At 34.3% G+C, this 22,155-nt stretch overlaps 2 protein-coding genes across 19 annotated transcripts in view; one reads left to right on the top strand and one right to left on the bottom strand.

Moving 5' to 3' along the window:
* The window catches only part of FAM13B (family with sequence similarity 13 member B), a 225,297-nt gene that overhangs the window by 189,894 nt on the left and 13,248 nt on the right, over window positions 1-22,155 (top strand). For 10 of the 18 annotated variants that reach the window (XM_007473648.3, XM_056811332.1, XM_056811334.1 and 7 more), the window contains 13 exons: window positions 771-835; window positions 3,106-3,157; window positions 3,583-3,733; window positions 6,047-6,112; window positions 7,659-7,869; window positions 8,459-8,588; window positions 9,172-9,253; window positions 10,446-10,675; window positions 13,051-13,134; window positions 19,518-19,613; window positions 19,896-19,979; window positions 20,080-20,252; window positions 20,827-20,928. In XM_007473648.3, the coding sequence (XP_007473710.1) occupies window positions 771-835; window positions 3,106-3,157; window positions 3,583-3,733; window positions 6,047-6,112; window positions 7,659-7,869; window positions 8,459-8,588; window positions 9,172-9,253; window positions 10,446-10,675; window positions 13,051-13,134; window positions 19,518-19,613; window positions 19,896-19,979; window positions 20,080-20,252; window positions 20,827-20,928 (1,526 nt within the window). The remainder of the gene's footprint in view (window positions 1-770; window positions 836-3,105; window positions 3,158-3,582; window positions 3,734-6,046; window positions 6,113-7,658; window positions 7,870-8,458; window positions 8,589-9,171; window positions 9,254-10,445; window positions 10,676-13,050; window positions 13,135-19,517; window positions 19,614-19,895; window positions 19,980-20,079; window positions 20,253-20,826; window positions 20,929-22,155) is intronic. The other 8 variants (XM_056811335.1, XM_056811330.1, XM_001367964.4 and 5 more) reach the window with 1 other exon arrangement.
* PKD2L2 (polycystin 2 like 2, transient receptor potential cation channel) overlaps window positions 19,650-22,155 on the bottom strand; it is a 38,548-nt gene continuing 36,042 nt past the window's right edge. Inside the window, exon 15 of the mRNA XM_007473652.3 lies at window positions 19,650-20,071. The gene's annotated coding sequence lies outside the window, so the exon portion shown is untranslated. The remainder of the gene's footprint in view (window positions 20,072-22,155) is intronic.

Genomic DNA, 22,155 nt, shown 5'->3' with positions numbered 1-22,155 from the left:
GATTTAAGAACAAGGGAGAATAGAGCCACATCATTATAAAGAGATGCCAGTGTTAATATACAAATAACATCTTACACTGGCATATAGACAATATCTAGAATCTTGCACTGTTTTTATCTGTGGTCATTATAACTAAGGAGCAGGGGTACTGCCATTGAGAAAGTATAGTGCAGTATTATAGAATTTAAATCAAAGAGAAAAAAATCAAATTATGTTCTTAACGCCTAGGCTTAGCTAGTGCTCTCCAAATAAAAGGTAGGACTGGAAGGAGAATTGAACCCTCTTTCATGGGTGAAAATTGATATTAGAGAATCTATGAGACTGTTATAAAATCTCTAGTTACTATTACTAATATTCTTATTGGGTTCCCATCTGTACATGTGTTAACAACTAGGAAAGATGATATAGGGAAACTTTATTTTTGGAGGTAGGCACTATGATTGTGGAAGAATAGGAATACCTTCAGTGAGATTGTCTTTTTGTCATGTGTGGGAGTGGCAGATGTAAGACCCTCTGACTTTGCTTTGATAACATTTTAGTTTTGAGGAGAAACTAGTATTGGTATTCTCTGTACTGAACGAGAACTGTCCTATTCACTATTTAGATGATATGATAAAAAAAAGTAATGCAGTTGGACATTGACTGTCCATTTACCTTATAACTGATACCTGAAATTTTAAAATACTTTTTCTAAATTGTATTTTTTTCTGCATTAATTAACTATTATGCTTACTTCATTAACACCATAATGATTTTGTTTTTGTCATTAGTCTGTAGATATACTGTTAGAGCCATGTATTGAACATAGTGATGATGAAGATGAAGATGTTCAGAGGTACATATTATTTTATTACTTTTCCTTGATTCATTTGGGGAATTTTAACTTTCCAGCTTTTGATTTAAATTTAAATGAATATGTCTGTATTCTCTATTCACAGATTGTTAAAACATAATTAGAATCAAACATCTTGTATAAGTCTACTTGCAAAGACTGTTCTTTGCAAGTATACATTTCTACTGTTATATAATGGTTCAGGTAGACTGTAATTCCTTGGAAAGCATTCAGAAAAAATAACAGTGGTTGTCCTCATTAGAAGCACCTAAAACTTTCAAGTTATTCTTAGATTAAGCCAAAACCTCCTGATGTGCTTTACTTAGTACCTTGAATGATCTTCTCAAGTCAGTTAATTCTTGGATAACTACTAGATTGGGGTAACATCTTTTCCCACAAATTTGTGTAAGATATTTCCATTCTCTTTTGAACTCACTATTGGCATAGTCTAATATTTTATACAGTTGCTACTTATTTCTCTCCTTGGATGTCATAGATAGGAAGGAGTTACTTGATTCAATGAGTTCTAATTAGTGACTGACTCTATGTAGAATTTTGTTTTTTTTTTGGGGGGGGGGATATAGGCTTCCCAGAGTTCTTCTAAGTATGCTAAGCAGAACACTTGGGTCTATTATATGTTTAAGGTCACAGTGACTGTTTCTTATTATGTGCTTTCTTTTGCTATACTGCTTAAAAACTTTTTCTTAGGAACGATTTATTTAGAAGCTTTGGGTTCCTAGGTTAATTTGAAAGAGTATAGTGCAAATGAAATAGCAATCTATTTTGTGAAAATTGGGAAATACAAAGCTTCATTGCCAAATTGATAATAGCAACTTGCCATGGCCAAAATTGTTTTAATGCCATTGTCTCACTTCCTCAGTGCATCACATAATTGTGAGTAGGGAACCTGTTCTCTGAGAGTAAGTAAATTCTTTGGAGTCATGTCTCTGGAGGATCCCCAAACTCTTAAGGTCCACAGACTCCCTGCTCACAGTAGTTCCTTTTGCTTCCTTTCAGGAGGCAGGAATGATCCCATTCCAGCCCAGGGAGTGTTGAAGCTATGGGCTGAAGATGTAAGATTAACAGGATTAACAGGCATCCCCAGAATGATGACATCTGGATCTGGTAGAGCAATAAGGATCCATTTAGTGAGGACTCAATCTTTTTGGAAAACCTCTTCCCTCTTCAACTTGTGTGTAGGTTAGCAAACTTGTTTCTGGAACCAAAGAGCACGTTGGTTAGGTGGATTAAGTCTTGCATGTTTAGTACCTATGCTGCTAAGAATTTGGTGCCTAGGTCTCCTATGGTACCACTTAGCATACAGTAATGCATAAAATGGAGCCCTTGGGGGCTATAAAAATATAACTTTATTGAGTTCAAACTGCATACCCAGCAAGAGCCAAAAGGAGAAAATGGGTTATAGATCATTTCTTAACCCTAGTTGTAGTCATGAACCCTCTTTGGAGAAAGGAATGAATGGGTAGTGATATAAATGGTCACGTCTGTGGGAAATAGTTTTCCACAGTGCTCATGTTTGTGATGGAATTTGAATACTACCTGCTCTCTTGATAGAGAAAATAGGTAGCAGCCAAATATTCAACCTTTTAACTTTTTTTTTTTTGTAACACTGCCATTGTAAGAAAGAAGGAAATCTTTTAGTGAAAATTTAAGGTGGTTCAACTGAATTTAAAAAAAAAAATCTGCTCTCAGTTTACATTTTGAGGGCAGAAAAATGGCTTAGAAGTATTACTTTAAACATTTTTTTTGTAACTAGAACCCTCTTCTCCCCATTTTGGGTTATAAATTTTATAAAACACATTGAGCCACACCCTCACTTTTTAGAAACTGCCATTTATACCCAACAATTAAGTGTTCTGTGAAGGAAAGAAAAAAAAATCCCCCAAACTTGCTTGAAATAAGTAACATTTATATAGAAAATTTCTTTCCAATGCACCTTTATTTTCTTGGTTTCCATTTGTGGTAGATTTTCTTTTTCAGAAATAGATTATTGGGGAGATTTTTTTTTTTTGGGAGAAGGGGGAAGAATTAGTCAGTGTTTGTAGGTTCAAACAGATTCTGTGGATCTTTTTGGGTAATGTGAAATTCTCCAGATGTAGGGCTCCAAAGAATGTACATACCTCCAGTTGCCAGTTTCTCTTCTCACATTCTAAATGCTAATTGTATTGGGGAAGAGAGGAATTCAATTAAGAAATGTCTAATTAATTTCAAAGTCTTTTCTTAAAAAGAATAATTGGTCTATTTTATGTTTTTAGGAATGAATTTGTGCCATTTAATGACAGTGGTAAATCTTCACAATTGACTCTGGTAATAATTTCCTTTTATTATACAATTTCAAAAAAATCATCATTTCTCTAGCTTTATTGTTTTCTGCCCTCATTAGAATATTTTGTATGCATATAGCAATTGCTCTTGATTGAGCATGAATGGAGGATTTAATGGAGGATTTATATTTAGTCACTGCCAACAAGTGTATTGTAATGAAGTGGTTGTTTTGGGTTGATATTTTGGTAGAATCTAGAGTACAGGCAAAAACTTAAAAGTTCAAGAAAGACTTTTGAATTTAATTTTCTTCCAGGAGGGCATGTAAAACTAAAAACTTTGATAGTGAAAATGTGGGCAAATTGACTTCCTGTGCATGCATAAATGTACTGTAATAAGCATTAGATATGTATATTTGCTACTTAAAACTGTATAGCTTTGTTGATAGCTGTACCTTATTTTAAATATAGGATCCTAATAGAAAGATATGTGATTTGAATGCCAACACTGAATCAGAAGTGCCAGGAAATGAAAGTGGTGGTGGTGTTCATGGAGAAGCAGCATGTTTGCATATCCCTCATTTAGAGCTGAAGAATATTTCTGATGGTGATAAGTGGGAAGGTAATTTTATCCACCTTTTTTCCTCCCCTAAGTTTATGTGGTAATTGAATTGACATAAAACAAATAATATAATTGAATTGACATAAAACAATGAGATGACTACCCTTTCACCTGAGCCTCAGGCGGGGTTGCCAGGTAGGTTTTAATTTTTGCTGTGATATAATTGCGAGTGAAGTTTTTGGGAAACTTTTGAGCAATAAAAGGCCTAGTCATTTGCATTAGCTGAATCAGACAGAGTGAGGAACACAATCTTTTTATAGGACTTAACAGTTTGTCTTTAGGTCAGGTCCTGGAAAAATTCCCACAGAACTTCTGTATAGTCTTTAAGGATAGTGACCCCATTCATGAAGGCACGGGTTTGCATAAAAAGGAAAAGAGATCTATGCTAAATATAAATTTAAAAGGAAAGTTATAGCACTTATGAATCCAGAAGCTGTCCATTGTTGCACATTTCCTCCACCTGAAATATCTAATTCACTGATAACATTGACAAAGGGTATATAGAATTAGTGTTAACATTATGAGCTATAGTTGTAGTTTTAAGGAAAACTCTTCCACATCTGCATTGGTTTTTTTTTTTTTAATTTAAATACATCTAACCTTAATTTCTTTAAGGCTTTCTCTTGTGTTAATTTCTTTAGCTGCCTTTCTTATTTGGCTTAAATATTTGATACGCTCAGCAGCATATCATGTTTGTCTTAGCTAGATTGAATTAGAGCCAGTATGTTTTTTTAAAAAAAACTATTCTGCTAAACAAAGACATTTAGAACTCATTAAAATCTTACAGTTCTAATTGATAGTAGTAGAATATTGCAACCCAAATGTATTTACCTCTAAGTGACCCCAGCAGACCCTTTGAACTCGACTGATGGATCAAAAAGACTCCTCAGGATCACTTTTATAGGAGAAGTCTATTACTTATGTATAAGGAAAAAAATCTTTTTAAATGAGCAGTTGGCTCTATGAAATAAGAATGAAGCTAGTCATAAAAATCGATGTAAGAGAATGCCAAAAATAAAGTAGCATCTTGGGATCATTGGTCTCAGGGCAGCTAATTAGCATGAAGTAATTATTGTTCTCTATTGATTAGAAAATACTGGGAGTCTTTTATGGAAAAGCTTAGCTTTATGACACATCCCAAAGGGAAACTGAATAAATCCTTATTCCTTCCCTCCTCAACTGGACCTACAAATGTGTTTTAGGATTAGCGATAGGAGAGGAAATGCTACTACTATCCTATGAGCCACAGAAATTTTTTATCTTTATTTGAAATTACCGTGGGGGCAAGAGAATTGCTCCTGATACTACTGTCTGGGTTACATTCTTCCTTCATTTTGGGATAAGAAGAGTACTTATAAGGTTTGTGGTCATACAGGAAAATAGGGTTTATAAGTTTCAGGATATAGATAGTGAGATCCTTCATAAAGAAACATGGGACTCCTAAGAAATTTCCCCCTAGTGAATGTAGTTGTTGACTACATCTGACATTGCATATTCTGACCAGCTGAAAGTAGATGTGCCACTAAGCATATTCTGAGTGTCTAAATGTACCTTTGCCACAAACTCTCCCAGTAGCAGTCAAATTAGTAGCGTCTTCCTTTGATGAAGAGAGCAATGTTTTGTAAATTCATCAACTATCGAACTTAGGATGTCTAGGGACCTGAAATAACAGGCCCTTATATTATATGGCTAGTTAATCAAAGTAGGTAATTTCCTGAGTTTCTAGCTCTTTCTCTCTTAAATAAATAAGAATCTTCTATTTTTTTTGTAGCGCTAAATGCATTATTAACATAATGGAATTTGGGAGAGATTTTTTAGTATGTGGCTATTTTCAGAATAATCGCTTGTAGCTATTAAAAAAGGGTCTTGGATCTTGAAAAGAAGTATAATCTCTTAAAGGGATTCTTATTCTTACATAATCTAAATCTAGAGTGATATGTGTGACAGGAGCAAATCTATGCCAATGTAATTGTGCAATTCTCAATATAATAAGAAGAGAGCTACTTTAAAAATGTCTGATAAGGTACTTCCATTTTTTCCAGTGCTGTTTTAAAAAAACAAAAACATAAATTAAAAATACCGTTGATTTTTTTTTTGCCTTGCTTAATTGGAAATGTATGTTTTGTCTGTTTTCAAAGATTTGGTCAGTAGTAATTTTGTTAGGTAAACTTTTTTGAGGAGTAGAATAAGTAACTTGGCTCAGGGAAATGTTTTTTGTATCTTTCGGCTTTGTGTTAGTTATGTGTATGGTTTGTTCTGACTGTGCTGTGTGTTCACTTTAGTATTTTTGCCATTTTTTTTCCATTTTATTAGCGTCATGCCCTATCACTTTCCCCCTCATTGATTTCAAAACAATGCATCTGCAGAGAGATGGGGAGGGTAAGTATGGTTCACCATAGTTTAGTTTTCTGCCTTTTTTATGGTTTATGATTTGTTTGCCTTACAATTAGCCCTTCTCCTGCTGCCCCCATTTCCTCAGAATGTCTTTATGGGTAAAAATGCTACCCAGAGAAAATGTCTTTTGTTAATTCCCCATCCCTTCCCCAAATAGGAGAGCTCTTACAAAAAATTGCTACTGATTTCTTATTCGCTGGGAAGCAGGTACAAGGGTTGTTTTAAAAAATCACTTTATTGCTGGGTTTTGTTGTGTTGCACGCTTTGAACTCAAGTCAGTTATCAGATTTATCTTGGTGGCAGAAGGAAATTGAGGTGTATTCTTACTCTGAAAAAAAAAATGAACTGTTTTAAAGTTCCCAGAGACCAATGTGAAAATATTCTACTAGGCAATCCTTAGCTTTCATGACAAGGGGGAAAAAAGCACATTTGAATTTTGACACTGTCAAGTAATCTTTGAGAATCAAAAGCAATTGAAATTTTTTTAAATTAATCTGAGTAATACTTGTGTTAACCTGTTGCTGTCTTATTGGAGGAAAAAAATATTCTTCATGTATTAATGGCAAACTTCTTTGTTTCAAATGGTATGTGAAGTTGATTTTGTATTTGGAGTGTTTGTGGAGTGCTTGTCTGTGTGCTTTGTTTTATTGGCTCGTGTGTGCAATTGTTTTGTTAAAAGTACGTTAATGTGTTTTCAGTTCAGTATATTGTACACTGCTCTAAAATACACACGATTAGATTATTACTACAGGCTTTGGCTTGCTAATATTTTTGGTGCTTAATTAGTAAAATATGTTATACTTTTGAATTTCATAAAAGATAAACATACTTCAAATTTAGTACCTATTATCAAGTAAATTAGCTGTAAATCAGTAATTTTTGGCTATAAATCAGTAATTTTTGCAACTATCCAAACTCTCAAAGGCTCTTAGGGCTCCTCTTGGTAAATGAGTTCTTTATGGAGCCTCTTGATCCTGAAAGAGCTTTGGCATCTTCTAACAATTCCAGTTGACAGCCTGGAATCAGCTGACTTATTTAGAAAGTTTTGGCTCTTTTCTTCCTGAATTAATATGCAAAGTATTTTTTTGATCAATGCCATTTTTATTTCTTTTTAAAGAGAAAAGTTAAAAGGAGGGCATCCAACTAACCATGAATATTCAAGTAACTTGACAGTGTCTCTTCTCATCTGTAACTTTATTTTTTTTAAAAAATACACACACACACACTCACACACAAAAGAAGCCCCTTATGTAAAAATTTAATTCGTATGGGGACTATTAAATAATTGTCTAATGTTTTAAAGCTGTAATAATAATAGCCCTTACCTTAAATATTCAAAAGCATCAATATATTTAAAATTATTTTATGAAATAGTGCAAATATGATTGAAAAATTTTAGTTAAATGCCTTTTAGATTTGATTATAAGTTACATAGATTCCCACTGAATATATAGCTGCTTTTGACACTAGAAACTATGCTTTTTGGAAATAAGAAACCCATGGTACCATTTCTGTGTGTTCTGTTTTGCAGAGCCATTTCCTGCTTTTAAGTCTTGGCAGGAAGATTCTGAATCTGGAGAAGCTCAACTTTCCCCACAAGCTGGGAGAATGACCCATCATCCCCTTGAAGAAGACTGTCCCCCTATACTGTCACATCGTAGTTTAGATTTTGGACAAAGCCAGCGGTTCTTGCATGATCCGGAAACTTTGGATTCTTCATCTAAAGCACTTTCTTTTGCCAGGTATGCACCTACATTTTTTAATATACTACAAAAGCTAGTTACAAAAGTAATGGGTGGATGTTTAATTGAAAGAATTTGTTTTAAAAAAAAAACCTCTTGAAGTCATCCCTGTGTGTTCCTCAGGTTCTGCTGACAGAAGTTCTGCATAGAAGTGTTAAGCAATGAGCCTGTGTATGGGTGTAATACTGTTAAGAGCATAAAGCATCTCTGGATTGTGTCTTTCACTCTTTACTTGCTTCTTGTATTTCAACCCCACATCCTTTCCACCCAAGTGGATTTTTTCTGAAAGATTCTTTTACTCTTGAACTGTTCTTAGTACAATTTGAATAAAAAATTTTAAATAGTTTTAAAGTTTCAAACAAAAGCATAAGTTGTGTCAGCTTTATAATCTTTAGCACCTGAAATTCATACTCTTCTTGTTTTTAGCTAGTCCGCCAGTATAGACCAACTTCACGTTCTTGATATCTTTGGGAAAGAATATCTTAAAATACTTTCTACATTCCTCAAAACCTAGATTAGTTCATTCCATCTTTGGTAATGTCAAATGATGATTCTTTAGTCTTTGGGTTTCTCTTAATTTTTAAATCAGGACTCGAAGAGCATCCTTTAGTTCAAAAGATGACAAAAGGGAAGATAAAACACCTTATCAGTTGGTCAAGAAACTACAGAAGAAAATCAAACAATTTGAAGAGCAATTTGAAAAAGAAAAAAACAGTAAGGTAAGTTAGTAGCCAAATGTGCACATAGAATCAGAATGTTATGACTAGACAATTGGGGTTAAGTAACTTCCCAGGGTCACAAAGCTTCTGAGGCTAGATTTGAACCCAGGCCTTCCCAGTTCCAAGTCTGATTCTCTGTTCTCTGTGCTATCTAACTGCCTTTGAGCTGAAACTTTTGATGTCATCTAGTCCAACACATTTTGGGGACAGGGTTGCTTCCATATTGGATTTAAGAAAGGTTCTAATCTCACTAATTAGTTGGATGACCGTGCATAAGTTACCTATATGTCTTAGTGATACCACTGGCCTTGAACACAGAGAGGGGTTAAGTCACCTGCCCATAGTCACACAGTAAATATCAGTGTTGAAATTTGAACTCAGACCTTTCTGACTCTCAAGTCAGTTCTTTTACCAATATCCCCTGTTGCTTCTCATAGGATAAATAATTGAATTGAACCAAGACTTGTATTTTTGAGGCAGATGTTTATTGTTATTTGTGGTATTATTATCACCTTGTTAAAACTTTTACTGAGTTTCAGTCTTTTTCAAGAATGCATTTGGAAGTTTCTCTTTTTATTTACAGCCCTCCTATAGTGATATTGCAGCCAATCCCAAGGTTTTAAAGTGGATGACAGAGCTTACTAAACTAAGGAAGCAAATAAAAGGTATTTATATATTGTGTCCTTCCTTCCTCCCTCCCTTCCTCTCTTCCTTTTCTTTTGATATCTTTTGATTTGATATGATGTCACATATAAGTATTTGTGTTATATAACACCATTCAGGGAATTGGTACTTTAAAATTTGCCTCTTTTTTCCAACTTGGTGTAATGGTTATGAAAATTGGCTTTTTCCAATTCCTATTGCAGAAGTGTAAGCAATTACAGGGCAGTTGTGGTTTCAGTTATTTGAAACCTGCCAAAACATAGCAACTTAGGAATTTGAAGATTTATAGACGGGTTTCTTCTCACAGAAGAGTACACATGAAAATGTAATATCTTGCCTATTTTCTTTGGTGGTATTTTGCAAGATGTAGTAAAAATAGCTCATTTCTATTGTGTATTTTCAAAGCAATTTTTGATGAATGTTTGGTTTACATTTCAAAGTATATAATTCCAATTGACTAAATTGGCCTATAAGAAAAGTACTAAATTAAAAGTAGATTTATCAGTGTGATTTTGCAAACAACTTAATTCTTCTGTATAGCAGCCTTCAACTCTAGCTTCTTTTGACTTCCTTTATGACTAATCACATTTTACCTTCTGCAGGAATACATCCCTCCTCTTCTACTGCTAGTCATTTCCCCCTAAAATTACTTTTCTTTGTGTGTATCTAATATATACATAGTCATTTTCGTGTTGCCACCTCCAGTAGAACGTAAACTTCTTGAAAGCAGGGACAAAGTAAATACTTAATAAATACTTAATATCCAAGTAAACATTTCTGGGTAGGCAGTAGAGGAGAGGTGGAGAAATGTATTTGAGTTTTTAGTTATTTGATAATTGCACTGAAAATAGTGTTAAGGGCAAATGTGATTTTTGTATTACTGGAATTATCCTCAACATAGTCGTCTCTTTTAGATCCTTTTTACTTATTTTTCAAAACCAACTCTCAGAATGCTAAATTTTCATTACACATGATGAATATCAGCTACTCAGTTGCAAAGCCATTGTCTGGGTGCTATTGACACCTCATTAAACTGGCTAGCCTGGTTATTATTTATTGTACATGTAATATAAATATCTTGAGATGTTTTGAGGTCATGCTCATATATTAGTGTTCTTGTGGCAGGTCAGTTCTCTTTCTTGACTTATTATAATACAAAAACAATATTTTTTTTGTCTGGTTTCTGAATTGTAGATGCAAAGCACAAGAGCTCTGATGGGGAATTTATGCCTCAAACACGTCCACGCAGTAACACTCTTCCAAAAAGCTTTGGCTCTTCTCTAGACCATGAAGTTGAAGAGAATGAAGATGAATCCAGGGTCATACAGAAGGAGAAAAAGCCAACTAAAGAGGCAACACTTGAACTTATTCTGAAAAGACTAAAAGAGAAGCGTGTGGAAAGAAGTCTTCCAGAAGACATTAAAGTAATCATGATTTTATGTCTTTTCCTTCAGCTAAAGTGTGGTTTTAACTCAAAATAATGTGTAGGTTCCTTAATAAAAGCCATTTTTGTGTGGTAGTGATTCATAGATTTAGACTGGGAAGGAACCTTAGAAGTCATAATCTAACACTGCTCGTTTCACATGAGAAAATAGAAGCTCACAAGGATTAAGTGATTTACTCTTTAAGTCATATAATAGTAGGGCTGGAATTCAAATCCTGTTTTTTCTGACTATGCCTCCAAATCAAGCTTGGTCCTTCAGTTTTCCCCTTCTTTCTTGGTCATCCCTTCCCCCTGTCTCTTACATATTCTTTTATTTTTATCCCTTCTGTCCTTCTTGTTCAAAATGCAGATCCTAACCCTACCCTCTTTCCTCTCTTTCATAATCTTCTCCTTCCCCAAAATAAGACTCGAATATTTTCCCTGACTTAGGAAGCTTTCCTAAATTGTGACCTCACCTGATTCTGCTCACTGTCATGCTGGTGGAACCAATTCTCTTTTTGTTGCTGTGTCATAGTGGTAGAACTGGAAGATCCACCTTCAACCTTCTGTGTCTAGGCAGGGAAACTGAGGCCCCAGAGAGGAGAAGTGACCTAAGTGCCTGAAACTCTAGTTAGGCAGAAATGGGGTTCAGATGCAGGTATCCTGACCTGTAATTTTCTGTCCACTGCACAGTACAGTCTCCATAAAGATGAATTTGACTGAGAACAGCTAGTCTAATGGAACGGGTACTGAATTTGGAGCCACAAGCTCTGGGTCCAGTTCCTACCTTTGGTCTTGGGCAAGGTACTTTACTTTTCTGAGACTTTTATTTCTTTTTTTTTAATAAAATAAAAGAGTTTGTCCTTTGCAGATCTATAATTTTATGAATCTTTCCCATTAACTCCCCTCCTTCCTCTCACTCATTCAGAAAGATAACTAAGGTAGGAGTTCTCATAGAATATTTTTGGTCCATGTAGACTTGCTCGTCTTGAATCTAGGTGATCTTGATTTCTTCCCTTCACAGTTGTTTAAGAGGGATGCTGCACCCTTCCTTCTCCCTGCCTACCTACCTGCCTACATCCCCCCAAAACCATGAAGTAGTGAAAACCCAATTTTGCTGACAAGATCACTGTTAATTATTCACATTTTAGATTTTAGTGTATTTAGTACCTTTGTTAATTGCCTCCAAGTCATACAGTTACATTTAGAATCTAGGTTTAGTATTGGAAGGAACTTTGAGAACCTCTAATCCAACTCCCTGTCTTCACAGACCAAGAAATTGAATTCTAGAAATGAGAGTGACTTGAGGAAGTCTTTACATAATTGTTGGTAGGCAAGACTAGAAACCAGAACTCCTAATATAGCTATAGCTATACCTTTACCTAGATCTATACCATCTATACATATACATGCATGTACATATGTGCATGCATATATTCATATAGACTAAAATAGACTTTACTTATATATAAATTTATATGTAAAATTTATGTTAGTATGTATATGATTATAAATTTTGAAGATAACAGTATTCATGGAGACTTAAAAATTTGACATGTCATTTTTATAAGGGCTAGCTAGTATAACATGGGATAATATAAAAATGTTCTGCTTGTTATTGTTAACTGAGTCTAAGAAAACTTTAGATATTCATAGAACATTACATGGGACAATTTCAAAAGAACAGTGTAATAAGTGGACTGTTATTTATAGTGGTATTTAGCAAAAACAATAATGATACTGTGAAAAGTTGTTGGATGAGGTAATCTTATTTTTAGGATAGTATGTCAGTGGTGGTTGTAACAACATAGTTGTTTACCTTTTAAATAAGGAAAGGTTGATCATCAATCCAAATCAGGAATTCTTAAACCTAAGGTCTTTGAATGTTTTTTTAAAGTATTTTGATAGCTGTTTTACTATATTTATATACTATATATATATATATATATATATATATACACATATATATATATATATATATATATATATATACTATTTACTATAATTGATTTCCTTTGTAATTTTCCATATTTTATTTTAGGCATATGAAAATCTTATTCTTAGGAGTCCATGGGCTTCACTTAACCAGATCACCAAAGGGGTCCATGAAAAAAAAAGTTAAGAACCCCTATAAGTAGATTGTGCCTTTTTAGTTCCTCTTTAAAGAGAAAAAGCAGAAGAGACCAAAGTTAATCATAAAATAAAACCTTTGTTGGAAGAATAAGATTGAAATAAGCTTTGTATTTCAGTTCCCTAAATATTTTTCAACATCAAATCTGTTTTATCAACCTAGTTTGGGTTGCTTGTCTGCAAAAGGTAGTGTCTTTTCAGTCTTAGAAATGAAATGAATATGACAATATTGTTTCTTTCTTATAGAAAATGACAAAAGATCATTTGGCCGAAGAGAAAACTTCTCTCCAGAAAAGTCTTCTGTACTATGAAAGTCAGCATGGAAGACCGGTAATGTCCATCTCTCATTTTATTTTACTGTGGAAAGGAAACGCTTCCTGTGATGAGGGCTTACCTTCTGTTCTGAGCTGTTGCCTAGGGCAGTGATGTCAAAAAGAGAAACAGGGGCACCAATCTGAACATAAGGGTCTCTGTGGGCTACATATTGACTTAGTTCTAAAATGTGATATTCTCTACTTTTTGCAGGGTATTTTAATTTTCTTAAATATTTCCCAATTATGTTTTAATTTGTTTCTCTCTACTTGGAAGTCTTGTGGACCATATGCAGTGGGATGTATGTTTGACTCCACTGGCCTAGAGCTTTGTTTCCCATACTTTGCCATGATTTCTATTAAAAGAGTAAAGTTAAATTTGCTCAAATAACACCTGAGCAAAGTAGTATAAAGTAAAAGTAGGAGACCATATAACTTATTAGATAAAAAATCCATTGAATTTTAACTTCTATTAAGTAGAAAGTACTTAAAAGTTATATTTTCCCCTCATACTTGCCCTTATTGTTGATTTTTCTACTTTTGCCAGGAGCACTCTGATCATATTGATCACCTCGGTTCCTAACTTAGTAGTCACTTTATAGTTGTTATTCTCTGTTAGCACACATTTCTAGGCAGTGGCCAACCTTGTTGTACAATATAACACAAATCTTCCTTTTTCTCCACATATGTAGCTATCATCATCATTCTATTTTGACTTGGGCTTATTGGAATAATCTCCTAACTGACCCTATTTTCAATCTTTCTTTCTCTACCTATCCAGAGAGCCTCCAAAGTGCTATAATAAAAACCCAGATCTGTCTGTGTTATTTTCCTGTCTAGAAGCTCTAATGGCTTCTTATTGGTGCTAAGGAAGAATAGACTACTTAAAGCCCCTCATAGTCTGGCTCCTACATTTCCAGGCTTATTACAGACAATTCTTCTTTTTTAGTCTGTTCCTTGCCAGACTGGCCTGCTTTCTAGTTTTTAGGCACAACAATATTCCATCTCCTTTTTCTGTGTCTTTGCTCAGACTGGTGTCTCCCGTGCCTTCTTTAGTGCCTCTCCTTCCTTACCTTCCTCCAGATTCCCCTTAAAATTCCATTCAAGTGCCACCTCCTGCATGATGTAATTTCTGATACCTCTCCTTCCCTCCCTTCAAATGAAAAATGGTCATGGCTTTATTTTAAATGTATTGTTTCTATTTCCCTTGATAGAAAGGAAGCAAGTATAAATAGTAAAATATGAATATCACATATACATTAAACAATGGAATATAGAATACATATAATAAAGTTTAGTTTAGAAATGATCTCAGCTCATCTGAATCCTTAGTGGTATAGCCCAGTAGTACCAAACTCAGATAGTCATGGGGATCATTAAACTGTACTGAGGAATCCCTCTGGGCTTTATATTGACTTAGAAAACCACATATCTACACGTCTGGGTTCTGTTTTATTTATTTGTTTGTTAAATATTTCCCAATTACATTTTAATATGGTACTACTGGGCTGCAGGCTGAACAACTCTATTCTAGTTGTTTAGTTGCATCCGACCTTGTGAATCCATGGACTATTTTCTTTGAGTTTCTTGGAGTCTGTGAGTTTTTCCTGGCCAGAGTGGTTTGCCATTTTCCAGTGGATTAAGGCAAACAGTGCTCTATTGATCAGTCCACCTAGGTGCCTATTTTAGTAGAGGCTATCAATAAACAAGCATTTATATAGCATCTACAATATACTGGGAACTGTGCTAAATGTTGGAGATACAAAAACAAAGATTGTGATCATCTCAGTTCTCAAGCATGTGATATGAGATACATGCTGATAATGTTGCATACTTCTCTGCATCACTGAGGTACACTTTGTTTTAAGGTCAGATGCAGAAAAAGTTCTTACCACTTCATAGGGAGGGAGTAGAGCCTTTAAGGAAAGGCTTTATGGAGGAAGTGACATTTAATTTGGATTGAAAAGAATAGGTAGGAATTCCCAAGAACCCACCAAATTTGATGGTATTTTCTTAGTCCTCATCATTGCAGTTTCTGCATCATTTGACTATCTACCCCTCTGTCTCCTCCTGAATGTTCATTTTTGGGTTTTTATAACACTTCTCTTTCTTAGTTCTATCATCCGCCTGGTTCAACTCCTCAGTGTATTTTGCTGAATCATTATATCATGTTCCCTAGCTGCAAGTACATAGCCTAAGGCTCTGTCTTGGTCCTTCTCTCGCTTGGTGATCTCCTCAGCTCCCAGGAGTTTAATTATTATCTCCATGCAAGTAATTCCCAGCTCTGTATTTTTCAACTCATTCCCTCCTGAGCTCTAGTCTTATGTCACAGCTGCCTTTTGGACATTTTGAAATGGATTATCTCATGGGTATTGCAAACTCACCATGTCCAAAACAGAATTTAAATATACCCTTCTTCTGAACTTCCTTATTTCTTTTGAGGGCATCTCCAGCCTTCTAGTTGCAGTTTTGCAACTTCAAGCAGCTTTTCACTCCTTTCAAATGAGTAGCGAAATCCTGTTGCTTCTACTTTCGTAATAATTCACATTAGCTTCCTTTATATATAAATCCTAAACACCCCTGTTTTCCTTTTAAACCCTTTATAGCCTTATTATTCACTATTCTTTCCTAGGTGACATAGGTTTCCCCCTCTCCCCCCCCCCCCAAACTAGCCTTCTAGCACATATGACAAGCAATAGTATGTATTAAATAAAGCCAGACACTAGTCTAGATTGTGGAGGCTATAAGGCCCCACTAAAGATTTTTGAGTAGAACAGTGGCATGACCAAATCCAAGCATAAGGAAAATTAATTTGGTGAGTAGTATTAAGGCTGGATTGGAGGAAAGGAGGAAGGGAGGTAAATCGACTAGTGCAGGTGTATTGTAGGTGGTATTGAGAAAATAAATACCCTACCTATATAAGATGTTGGTAATATTGGGAATAGAGAGGAAAGACTGAGAACTTGTTCCTTTTACCTATTTGTATATTCCTTTTTATGCTTATAATTTACTTGTAGTACTTTGCATGTAAAAAGTGCTTGGTGAGTGCTTATTGAATAGAAACAAGGAGACTTAGTACTTGATTAGCTATGGGTGACAAATAAGGGAGAATGAAAAGTCAGCTAACCACGTTTTTGAGTACAAGCAATCTGACATGTGACCATCATCTTTCAATTAAAACTGTTTTCCAAAGATAGCAACATCTCTTAATTAAAGATTAAAAATATGGAATTTTTTCTCAGCCTTAATTCTTCCTAACCTCTCTGCTGGATTTTTGTGGTTGTACTTTCTGCTGGTTCTTATACTTTTCTAACTGCTGCTCAGATTCCTTTGCTGGCTCCTTGTTTGTGTCATACCCCCTAATTTTAGGTGTATCCCAAGGTTCTCTTTTTTCCTCCTACACTTCGTCTCTTTATTTGCTCCTCATCTTTTTAGAGGACGCACAGATCTATATATCTAGCTCCTATATATCTAGCTCCAACTTTTTCAATGAGCTTCAGTCTCTCATTACCTGTTGGACATTTCAAACTAGATGTCTCAGGAGCATCTCAAACTTGGCATGAACAAAATAGAATTCCCAAGCCAACCTTTTTAAACCTCAGGCAAAGGATAGATACAAATGAAATCATGGAGAACATATTCCCATATTTAACAAACCCTTCCTTCAGTCACACAATAGGGTGAGAAAATTATACTTCAGTTTGTACTAAAAGTTAATCAGTTTTTTCTTTTGAGGTAGATAGCATTTTCATTATGAGTCCTTTGGAATTGTATTCGATCAGTGTATTGATCAGAGTAACTAATTCTTTCACAGTTGATCATCCTTACAATATTGCTGTTGCCATATATAATGTTCTCCTGGTTTTTCTTTACTTTTTTTTCTTTTTATTAATTTGTTGGTTATATATTTTGTTTGACAAAATGATATGTATATATTATCAGTTCTTTCTCTGGAGGTGGACATTCAGCAAGTTATTCTTCAGATATTCTGTAGCTATATGTAATGTTCTTTTGGTTCAACTCATTTTGCTTTTCATAATTTCATGTAGGTTTTAACTTTTTAAAAAATTAACTTGCTTATCATTTCTTATGATGCAGGAGTATTATATTATGATCACATGCCACATCCCCTCAATTTCCAGCTGCTATAGATATTTTAGAACATATAGACTTTTTTCCCTGATCACCTTGGGGTACAGACCTAACAGTGATATTACTGGTCTAAGGGTATACACAGTTTTATTACTGTCTAGGCACAATTCCAGATTGTGCTTCAAAATGTTTGGATCAATTCACAGTTCCACCAGCAGTGTAATAATGTCCCCATTTTTCCACATCCCCTCCAACATTTGTCATTTTATCATTTTAGCCAATCTAATAGATACTTCTTATTCCACTTTTCATCAGTTCATTGTCTTCCTAGTTTTTTCCTGAAACCATTCTGCTTGTCCTTTCTTCTAGCATTCTATTTCATCAGAATCATATTCCACAATTTGTTCCTAATTGATGAGCATCTCCATAATTTCCAATTCTTTGCCATCACAAAAAAGCTGCTATAAATATCTTTAGGGTACAACCTAGTGTGCTATATGTCAAAGGGTATGTGCCTTTTGGGCATAGTTCCAAATTGTCCTCCAGAATTTTTGGACTAGTTCACTACTTTACCAACACTTCAGTAGTTTCCCTATTTTCTATTATTTCCTCCAGCTTTTGTCATTTCTGATAGGTAGATATGAGATGGTTCCTCAGAGTTGTTTAATTTGTCTTAATCTAATCAGTCATGATTTTGAGAATTTTTTGTATGACTTTAGACCATTTTATCAGTTGGAGAATGGCTCTTTTTTATTTAAAAAAATTATTAATTTTTAACATTCTTTTTAAATTTTGAGTTCTTAATTAATCAATAGCATTAAGTTAAAAAAATAAATTTTGAGTTCTAAATTCTCCCTCCCATGCCTCCTCTACTCACTGAAAAGGCAAGCAAAGTGTTAATTATACACAGGAAATGCAAAACATATTAACATATTAGCTATATTGACTTCCCCCGCCCTTCCAAAGGGCAAAAAATAAGGTCTCTTCAAATAAAAATTTAAAAAATATATATACTTCTATTAATACTCAGAGTTCATCAGTACTCTCCCTGGTGGTCCAAAGACACCCATCTTGTAAACGACACTATTTCTGTTGAAGGCAATATCATCCTTTTCCTTATCCCACATATCCAATAAGTTGTCAAATTTTTGGCCATTTTTATCTTCCACTCCCTATTCTCTCTGTTTAGTCAGTATTTTGGTTAAATTTCAGATCTGACTGTGCCAACCTCCTCCTTTCATTTAAATTCCAAAGACTTCCCAATACTTTAAGATCAAATATAAAATACTCATAATTAGTTGTTTTTTTAAAAAAATTATGCTAAATTTAATGACCATAAAAAGGAAAATTTATATTTCTATATAATAAAGCAGACACAAATATTCTATGTGAAAATGTGAATTCTATTTAAATTCTATTTTTATTTAAAAGCATATAACAATAATAATAAAAGTATATATTAAATTTAACATATTACTTACAAAGGTGTCCTTCCTGTCCTGTCTCTCCTGGATTTCTTTCATTTAAAAAAAAAAATTCTTACCTTCTGAAAATGTGTCACTCTTCACTTCTAGCATCAGTTCATACAAATCTTTGAATTAATCTGAAATCCTCATCATTTTATAGTGTGTATATTATATATATCATATTTTGTTCAACCAATTCTCCAATTTATTGGCACCCTCTTCTAGTTCTAGTTCATATTACTATATGTATTTTTATATAATTGGGTCCTTTCCCTTTAATCCCTTTGGGATGAATGCCTTTAATCCCTTTGGGATGAATGCCTAGTAGTGTTTGGTATGGCAGGTCCAGGAATATACATAATTTAGTGGTATGGTAGAGTTTAGTTCTAAACATTTTAGAATGTATGAATCAATTCATAGTTAGCTACTAAGTAGTACATTAGTTTGTCTGGATTCCCACAGTTCCTCTAAGTAGTCATTTTTGGGGTCATTTTGCCAATTTGATGAGTATGATTAAAAACTCATAATACACCTTTTTATAAATAATGATCTGAACCATTTTTTCATATTAGTTGTTTATAGGTTTCCTCCTTCTGTGTATAATGGGGGCCCTTCCTTCCCCCCTCCCCCCCACTTTTCTTTTTATTCCTTTCTTGGGAATCACCTCTTAAATTCTTTAGACTAAATTTTGCATTTGTCTGTATTTTATTGTTGTTCTTTGAGCTTCCATTTTAAACATGGAAAATGAGAGTCTTAGGTAAAGTTGTGGACATTTGGATTTCTTACTAATTTTGCTGGCCACCTTATCATTTCATTTATTTATTTATTTATTTATTTTTTGCAGGTAACCAGAGAAGAGAGACATATTGTTAAACCTCTCTATGATAGATACCGGCTTGTGAAGCAGATGCTGACGAGGGCAAGCATCACCCCCATTCTTGTATGTAAAACAAGCATATTTCTTAATTATAATCAGTATTGTTGAGTTCTGTTAAAATTGTTTTGGGAAAAAATACTCCATAGTTTTGTCTTGGAACATTGAGTTATGAGGGTTGTGTTTTTGTTTTTCAACATTTTAAAGACTAAAGGACTTGAATATAATATTTTAAAAATGGGAATTTTTCAGTATCATGTCAAAGTATAAGTGAACTTTGTCTTGCTGTAGTACTGAATATCCAGTGATTTGGTATCCAAAGCCATCCATGTATGGTGTTTGTTTTAGGGATCTCCATCGACCAAGCGACGAGGTCAGATGTTACAGCCTATCATAGAAGGAGAAACGGCCCATTTTTTTGAAGAAATTAAGGTATTCCTTTAAAGACTGTTCTTTTATCTGTTCCTTACAAATAAAGCTGAAATTAATGATATGTATTTGATTCATTGTCTTATTTCTTTCATCTGTTTAGGAAGAAGAAGAAGATGGTGTTAGTTTGTCTTCTGAGTTAAATGATATATTGAAAACTGCTACACAAACACAGACCTTTTCAAGTTCATTGGAAAATTCAGAATCTGATGTTGAAGAAAGTCAAGAAAAACTGGCTCTGGACCTCCGTCTGTCAAGTACTCGAGCAGCTTCCATGTATGTACTCTGGCCTATTATTTCCACATGTTGTAGAATATAATAAAATGTTAGGTTTAATTATATTAGGGGAACAGAAGGTTTATTGCCTCCCAAGTAAGGGACTATTTCTGAAATGTTATTCTTTACTACAGTAGATGGGGAGCTGACCTCATTGGATGATCTGGATTTAAATCATATGTTTGACACATAGTGGTTGTATGACTCTTGAGTGTCATTTAACCAGGATTGCTTTGGGCAACTCTAAAATTATAAGTTGAAACTCACAGTTTGCATTGGTAGGGTAGTTTCCCTTTTGTAGTTTGCTAAAGGAAGAGATAATCAAATGAGATTTTTACACATGTATGTATATAACTGTTATGTATATTTTAACATGTAATGTATATGTCATACACATATAAGTAGATGCTTAATGTTGATTGATATATGTATGTCTATATACCTATATGAAGACACTTCATAAAATTTAAGGTACCATGTTCAAAGAAATAGTTCTTGAACTAGAACAAAATGAATCAATAATAATCTATTTTTCACTGGATAAATGTTTTTTTCTCTCTTATTTTACTTGTAGGCCTGAATTACTAGAGCAACTTTGGAAAGCCAGAGCTGAAAAAAAGAAGCTACGTAAAACATTACGGGAATTTGAAGAAGCATTTTATCAACAAAATGGAAGGTTTGTTGTTAACAAAGTAACCATCAAAGCAGCGAAATAGTTGCTTCCCACTCTAACAAACTTTTAAGGTTACTGTTATATATGAAAGTAGATTATTAATGACTAGAAATCATTTTAATTCTACACTCAGGCATGCTACATTTTAATTTATTACAGACTTTGAAATATAGTTTAAAAACTACTCTGTCCTCTGATTTTCTTGTTTATACAAAATGAGGAAGTATCGGAGGCACATAGTGCTGTATAAATGCAAGTGAACATTGATAATATATTCACAGGGTGATGGAGAGGTAAAACATTGGCTAACTGTCCTGTCATTTGTTCTATCACATTGGGAGAGAAGTGAAAGTCAAGAAAAGAAGTGAATGAAACATTATACCCTTTAAAATGGCTATATGACCGGGTTAATCCATTCACCTTGGGAGTAAGGGACAAACACATTTTAGGTCCCTTAGTTTGAGTGTGTTCCTAAATGTGATTAGGAGAGCCAATTCTGGGTGTAGGTTCAAATCTGATTTCTGAGACCCACTGACGAACTGTCAGGCCTTTGATCATGATACAACTTGAGAGTAACTCACATTGGAAGAGGGAGTTAATTGGTCTAGAGATGGAGTGGAGAGAAAGAGAAAGAAAGGGAGAGGGAGAGGAGGGGAATAGATATAACCCAGAAAGTGCTTGTTCAGTCAAGCTGGCTGTATTAAATTCACTTTATTGACCCTTTGGAATAAACTTTAGAAACAGAGTCCCACTGGTGTGTGGCTCCAGAGATCTTAGGATCAAAGGATCATAAAATGAGGGCCCTGGGAGGTTGTCTGACCCCCTTATTTTATAAAAAAGGAAACTGAGGCTGAGAGAAATATGTCCTTGCCCAGGATCTCCCAGCTAAAATATGAGGCAGGATTTCAACTCAGATGTGCTTTTAGACTGATCACATGCTTCTAATAAATTGGAAATTCAGATGATGATTGAGTCTGAAATGGAGTTCAAGTATATTATTTTAGTCTCCAGAAAGAATGTAAGGAATTTTGCCTTTCAAGTAAACCTTGATGTTCAGGTGAAATGATCTCCTGTGGTGTGTAGTATTTCTATTTTTCCCCTCATTACATGTGAAAACAATTTTTTAACATTCATTTTTTTAAAGTTTTGAGTTCCAGATTTTCTCCCTCCAAAAATGTCTTGTAATGGCACATTAAACTGTTTTGATTCCTTGCATTATATTTGGGCTAA

Source organism: Monodelphis domestica, chromosome 1 (assembly GCF_027887165.1).
Source record: "Monodelphis domestica isolate mMonDom1 chromosome 1, mMonDom1.pri, whole genome shotgun sequence".
In the NCBI taxonomy this organism is placed as follows: domain Eukaryota; kingdom Metazoa; phylum Chordata; class Mammalia; order Didelphimorphia; family Didelphidae; genus Monodelphis; species Monodelphis domestica.
The sequence above is the reverse complement of the archived record's forward strand: the minus strand, read 5'-3'. Positions and strand labels throughout refer to the sequence as shown.